The 7,013-nt window shown below is 32.4% G+C and overlaps 1 protein-coding gene across 2 annotated transcripts in view; it reads right to left on the bottom strand.

The window, feature by feature from the left end:
- Positions 1-3,578, bottom strand: part of LOC110024941 (probable aspartyl aminopeptidase) — an 83,210-nt gene extending 79,632 nt beyond the window's left edge. For both annotated transcript variants that reach the window (XM_020725139.1, XM_020725140.1), the window contains exons 1-3: positions 3,153-3,578; positions 2,974-3,064; positions 2,739-2,874 (exon numbers count right to left, since the gene is read on the bottom strand). In XM_020725139.1, coding sequence (XP_020580798.1) covers positions 2,739-2,874; positions 2,974-3,064; positions 3,153-3,317 — 392 coding nt within the window. In that variant the 5' untranslated portion in view covers positions 3,318-3,578. The remainder of the gene's footprint in view (positions 1-2,738; positions 2,875-2,973; positions 3,065-3,152) is intronic.
- Positions 3,579-7,013: the final 3,435 nt, after the last annotated feature.

Genomic DNA, 7,013 nt, shown 5'->3' with positions numbered 1-7,013 from the left:
GAACATTTCGAACATTACGAATTCGAACAATTTGAACATTCGAACAATTCGAACAATTCGAACAAAAACGAACCGAACACGAACAGACTCTTCACGAACAATTTCGAACACGAGCCTATTTCAAACAGACTATATTTCAAACGAACCAAACACGAACATGAGCATTGTTCGTTCGTGTTCGATTCGTTTACACCCCTAATTGCAGGCCTCGCCAACGTCTTATAAAATTTTCCTTTCAGTCTAAGCGCTACTTTTCTATCACACAAAAGGCCCGAAGCATTCCTCCACTTCAACCAACCAACTTGAATTCTACTATTAACATCCTCATCTATATCACCATCGCTTTGAACAACAGACTCGAGATATCTAAATCGTTCATACCTTTTAATAATTTGATCACCCAAAGTTATACTTCTATCACTAGAACTACTACTAAAATTACATTACATGTATTCAGTTTTAGTTCTACTCAAATGAAGGCCTTTAGACTCCAATATAGACCCCCATAAATCAAGTTTTTCCTGGGATTTTTCTCTCGTCTTATCCACGAGAAGTATATCATCAGCAAAAAACATACACCAAGGTACATCCTCCTGTAAATTTCCACTAAGACCATCCATAACTAAAGCAAAAAGATAATGTGAACTTATTGTAATATACATATATATATAATACCAAGATATCTTTGATGCAGGTCAATGTATTAAATTATACAAAATTAATTCTCTGTGTTTGTGATCATATTTATTGTTAAGCTTATTAAAATTAAAAGCATATTGGCGTTCCTTTCTTTTTTCTCTACGCTTCTCCATTACTTGTCTTGTAACAAAATTGTTTCCATGATTTATCTTCCTAGCATGAAACCAAAATTGTTACTCAGAAGTATTCAAATTGATTATGAGAAATTTTTGTAATACGTCTTAACCTATGTTCAATTACCCTCTCCCATAATTTTAAAGTATGACACATCAACTTAGTTCCTCTATAATTTGCACACTCTTATGCATCCCCTTTATTCTTAAAAATGAGGACCAAAATATTCTTCCTCCACTCCTTAGGCATCTTTTTAGTTTTTAAAATAATATTAAAGACTTTAGTAAGCCAAGAAACTCTCAAATCTCCTAAACATTTTCATACTTCATTTGGAATATCATCAGGTCCTACAGACTTTCCACCCTTGATTTTCTTTAAAGTCTCCTCAATTTCTTTTTTAATAATGCGACGGTAAAAATGAAACATTTTATTATTATTAATCATATTAAAATCACTAAGGTCGATTTTATTTTCAGAAACTTCATTAAAAAGTTTATCAAAAAAACTAACCCACCTATGTTGACTATTTTTTTCTAATAAAAGCACTTTTTAATTTTCATCTTTAATACACTTAACTTGAGTTCAATCTTTACTTTTCTTTTCTCTTTGCTTGGCTAGTTTATACATATATTTTTCACCCTCCTTAGTATCTAATCTATTATAAAGATCATTAAAAGCTGAATTTTTAGCGTCACATATTGCTCTTTTAAACTCTCTGTGGGTCGTTTGATAATTTTCACAGTTCTCTAAGCTTCTACATTTAAACCAATTTTAATAACATAACTTCTTATATTTTATCTTTAAAAAAAATTAATTTGCTTTGAAAAACACTTGTATGTTGTTTTGAGTGTTTTAAAAATAACTAACCAAGTTATAACATACCGAACATGTTTCATTTTAAGTAAAAATATAAACAAAAAAATCAGACACAAAAATAAAAAATCAAAAGTGATCCCAGATGACCCCTAAATAAAAAAAATTGTGAGTTGGAGATATTATCTCAAAAGAGGGCACTTGTGGAATCTGCTTGCGCCCTTTGTGTCTGATATACTTATGATTAAATTTCGAAAAAAAAAGCCTTTCCATCAAAATGAAGTCTTTCTTTTCGAGCCAGACAGTAGCATTAATGCTTCCTAAAAGTTTTTGCTGGATCTTTCCTGCAATATGCTAGAATGGAATCATATTTCAGATCAGCATTTGAAAGATACTTAATTCAGTAATTAATTGTAAAAATGTATTAAGAGACCAGTGGTCCCTTTCATGTTAAAATAAAATAAAGGCACGTAAAATCATTTATAAATAAGGCATATGAATAAATGGACTTTTCACTATGTCATAAATGATTTGAACAGCTTTATACAATAAGTCTATATAACTTCAAACTAGTTGCATCAGAAAACTAGAGTACTTCATCGGAATTTCATCAGTTGAATGTCCAACTCTAGACATCAAAACATTTGTGAGCAACAAATGAATCTTAAGGGATTATTTGGTAGCACCTTTCTAATAGGATTTAAGCTGGATTTAGCGTAAATCCAGCCGAACATATAAATGTCTGCAAGTTAAATCCAGTGATGGTTGAATCCGGCTTTCTTCTTGTTTCACCCGTAAATCTGAATTTACTAACTCCACTAGTAGGACGGATTTGACAAATCCAGATTTATAGGATTTGCTAAATCCTATTCAAGTTAAATCCTGCTTGCAACCAAACAGCCCCTTAGATCTTCTTAGCCTTGCTGCTCTTAGTTTCTAGACATTGCCATAGCAATCATTTTCAGCAATCTCAGTTTTCAATGTCTCGGCAAACTCCGTAAACAGAAAATGTTTGCACATAACACCCTCCTCAGATTCACAAAAACACTTTTATACGAGGCTAAAGCATCGCCATTAAAAATAAAAAAATAAAATAAAAAAGCATTACTCACTTGCCTCCAACAGCAAAGGCAATCAAACAAGACATATTCCTCGTAAAAAAGTATCGGCCACCTGGCTGTAGGTTCCAGTCACTATTCTCGTCCAGAAGCTGGAACCCCGCAGCAATCAACTGCCTCTTGGCTTCAGCTGTCAAAAAGAACAAAATGAAACTATAAAGCACATTATAGACTGACCTAACATCAAAAAAATAAACCAAAATCAAGAATTAATAGATGCATCGCCCACCGGTGGCGTGGAACTGCGTCCACGACTCGTTTAGGTAATCCAGAAGGCCGTCGACTATGGCGGAGGAATGGTGGTCTCCACTAATTAAGCCCTGTATCACAGCGAGGGGATAATGGAAGGAAGGCGTCGAGTAAGAGGACATGATTGGAATGCGAAGGAGGAAAAGGGCGAGAACGAACCTGAATAGGCAAGTTAGAAGACATAGTGCAGAGACGGCGGCTGGTGGAAGTTCGGTGCTGGCTCCTCGTACAGGAAGGGCATGACGAAGGGATGCTTGAAAAGAGAGAAGCAGTAGATACTGAAGTAAGTGTGGGTTTAAGGAGGGGGAAACGGCTGAACCCCATTGGAGACCTTCGTCTGCCCTGCTTAGTTTTCTAGCTAGGGGAAGCTTGATAGAGATCAGTGGCTTTGCGGTTCGATGCTTGATTTGCAAAATTCCGAATTTACGGCTCGTTTGAAACAGCGAAGCACTCAGCTCCGTCTCTCGCTCATTTGCCGCTATTGCTCCCCGCTAACCCCGGATCACACAAGACCCTTGTATCTATCTCCTAAGTGTAGTTTTGGACATCTCTGTAGTGACATGATAACAGTGAGCTATTGCGATAGCAATGACCACCGGCAAAAGATCCTTACGAGCAGATAGCAATGACCACCGGCAAAAGATCCTTACGAGCAGTTCATAAAGAGTTTGGAAATGCATCGAAAAATATTTATGTATGTCGTGGTCACACAAAATGATGTGTTTATGACGGTTATTCTAGTGGGTATTGGAGGGTTATCTCGTTGTTATTGGGCTTAATACTCTCAATAATCTCACAAAACCCTCGAATGACAGGAAATAAGATTAGTGTCGAACCGCGGAATGTATTAATGAATTGTTGAGAGGTTATTGAGATGTTATTGAGTTAATACCCCCAATAATTTAGTTATTAGGAGGTTATTTGAGGTCATACACAAGCAGAATTGCATGTGTATGATGTACGTAAATAACGCTCTAGTAACTGAGAGAGAAACTAAGCGGCATCGCTTCTCCAAATAAGTTCTTATATTTGAAGGATTTAGTAAATTTTGTAAACTTGAATTCATGCAGTCATGTTAAATCGCTTCATGATGTTTGGCTCCGCTTATGTGATCAGAGCTCTTTTTCCTTAAATTCTCTAGGGGTTGTATGCAACGAATGAGATTTAACTTATTATGATTTAGTAAATTCCTTAAACATGAAAACTTATTAGCAATGAAATCATGTAAATCCGACAAATCCATTGAAGTTCTATCTATATCCAGGTAAATCTCAATAGCTCTATCCCCTAAATCCCATAAATCCATCTATTCACGATGCTTAATAAATCTAGGATTTACGGCTGAAATTCGCAAGACCGGATTTATCAAATTCGTGACTTTATTTTCTCCAAAATGTTTGTTTTACAATATTTAGTCTACATCCATGTTAAATTCTGCTCTAAATTTGTTACATAACAGCTCACTAAATCCGACTATCAATATATTTTTTTTAAAAAAATTAGATTGTGTTGCGAATGACCGAAAAAAAGGAATTAACTACCTTTCATATTTAACTTTCTGTTTTTTAAATCTCGTGGGATTTACATTAATGTAGGGTAAATCATGATTAAAAAGAGCTACCAAACACCCCCTTACTGTATCAGTAACCTGATTGCTTCATTTGGGGGTTATCATTCTTGTTGAATGGTATTATAGAGGGATTTGTGTATTTTAAAAAGTATGAGAAGAAGCATTAATTGAACGAATCATCAAAGATTGTAAGGCCTATTCCAAAATGTTTGTTGGCCATATATGCTCCCATGTAAATATTTCAACCTTATAATAGGGTTGTTTAAATCCTCCATAAAATCCGTCTGTGTCATTTCCTTCTTCGCGATGATCCTTCGATTTTATTACTGATGAATCATATTTAAAGCTAGGATGAGAGAGTAGTTTCACCATCTACTGTAATATTTTTTCCTTGTTTCTAACTACCTGAATTCTTTTGCATTATGGCATTTAGCATCACTTAATAAATTTTGATCTCAGTGCTTCATAAATGATAAATTTAAAAGTTTGTGTTATATATGTGAACACATAGAACTTTCTAATGCAGCATTTTATTTTTACAACAATGTTATATTAATTGTATTTTTAGATTTCCTTACTTGTGTCCGGGAATTTAGAAGTGTGACCCGGTTTTCTATTTGGAACAACGCTAGTGTACTTCATGAAGCTTGCATTTGTTTGTTTTGATAGCTGCATTCAATAAATTATAAAGCATTTTCTTATGTACAACAATGTTGTATTGGTTGTACTTATGAATTTTTTAACTTTTGCACAAGAAAATTTGGAGCACAACAGTGTTTTTTTTTTTCCTTAAAACAGCATAACCGTGCTTTAGAAAACTTGCATTAATAATTTTGAGTCTTTTATGAGTGCAATCATGTTTTTTATTTGGAACAACGCGTGAATTGTGTATTTTAAGTAGCCTGCATGTTTTATTTCAAATATAATGCTCCATTTTCTTTAGCACAACAATATTGTATTAGTTGTGCTTGTGTATACTTGACTTTTTCTCGAGAAATATAGAAGTATAAGCATGCTTTTTTTATTTGCAACAACACAATTTTATACTTTAGGTATCTCCTTTTTAGTTGTTATTTAAACATTAAATTATGTACAAACAAGTTGGATTATAGTAGTTGACTTATCATGTAATTTTGGATTATTTTATTATATATATATTTTTAAGAATTCCTTTTGTACAAGCATTTTATTCAACTGTATTTATTTACTAAATCATTCATAAATTTATATGCTCAATAATGTTCATCTTCATGTTGGTGTACCCCATTGATTGTTGTTTTTACTAGAACATGAAGTAAATGTCTATTAATATAAGGCACATTAACAACTGATAACAATACCATTTAAAAGGTAATAAATTTTGACAACAATGTCACGTAAGAGATATTAATTTTATTGTAATAATACATATGTTAAACATTTGGGCATGGTAGAAAAAGAGATGTTAGTTATGACTCTCTATGTTCTTCAATTATTTCGCTTATCTTTTTTTTGACATGATAATATTGAGTGGGAGATAACATTAAAATAATCATTAATAAAAATATTGATATAAAACATCAAAATAATAATTAATAAAATATTGATATAAAACATAAAAATAATAATTAATAAAAATATTGATGTTATTAATAAAATTGTGATAACTTTTAAAGTGAGATATATCTAATAAAAATTTTTAATGAATTCTTACAAGTATTTTTATGGTCGCCTCCGAGTCTGCATCGCCCACATTTATAAACATATATTCTCTTTGTCAAATTGCTCTATAGAATGTTTCCAACACTTGCCCGCTACCTCAACTCAGACATATTCATTGAATGAAGCAATCATTTGCATAGCTTCAACATCATTGGTAATATGAATATATTCTCTAGGTGATGTTCCACATTCATAACGTGAATATATTTTGGCACTTGCCCGCTAACTCATTCTCTTGTCCTTTAAGTCAAGGACAAACCACATCAATCTCATGTTAGAAATTCATGTTTAACATTTATGACACAAATTTTAAAGTACATAATAGCCAAGATCTTTTAAATTCATGATTTTCACATATATATAATAAAGTCACGCATATTTGTATTCATGATGATAAAATTTGATCTTGAAGAGATGGAGTTTATCTCTCTAATCCCTTGAAACTTTATGTACTTTCTGATTGAGGGAAATGTACGAGGTGTGTTAAGAAGAGAGATGACCAATTCTCTGAATTATGCCTTATTTATCTAACATCCATCAAGGGGGTTACTAACCAATAGGATTTATGATAATTTAATAAATTAATTGATTTTTATTATTAAAATCAATGACATAAGTTAGTAACCCTTATTCATTTTAGAGATTACATGAGTTACAAAATTAATATCATAAGTTATCATAAGTTATGACATAAGTTAGAAGTTAAAATAATTAATAATTTAAGCTATCATGAGTTATAAAAATAAATA

Source organism: Phalaenopsis equestris, unplaced genomic scaffold (assembly GCF_001263595.1).
Source record: "Phalaenopsis equestris unplaced genomic scaffold, ASM126359v1 Scaffold000281, whole genome shotgun sequence".
In the NCBI taxonomy this organism is placed as follows: Eukaryota; Viridiplantae; Streptophyta; class Magnoliopsida; order Asparagales; family Orchidaceae; genus Phalaenopsis; species Phalaenopsis equestris.
The sequence above is the reverse complement of the archived record's forward strand: the minus strand, read 5'-3'. Positions and strand labels throughout refer to the sequence as shown.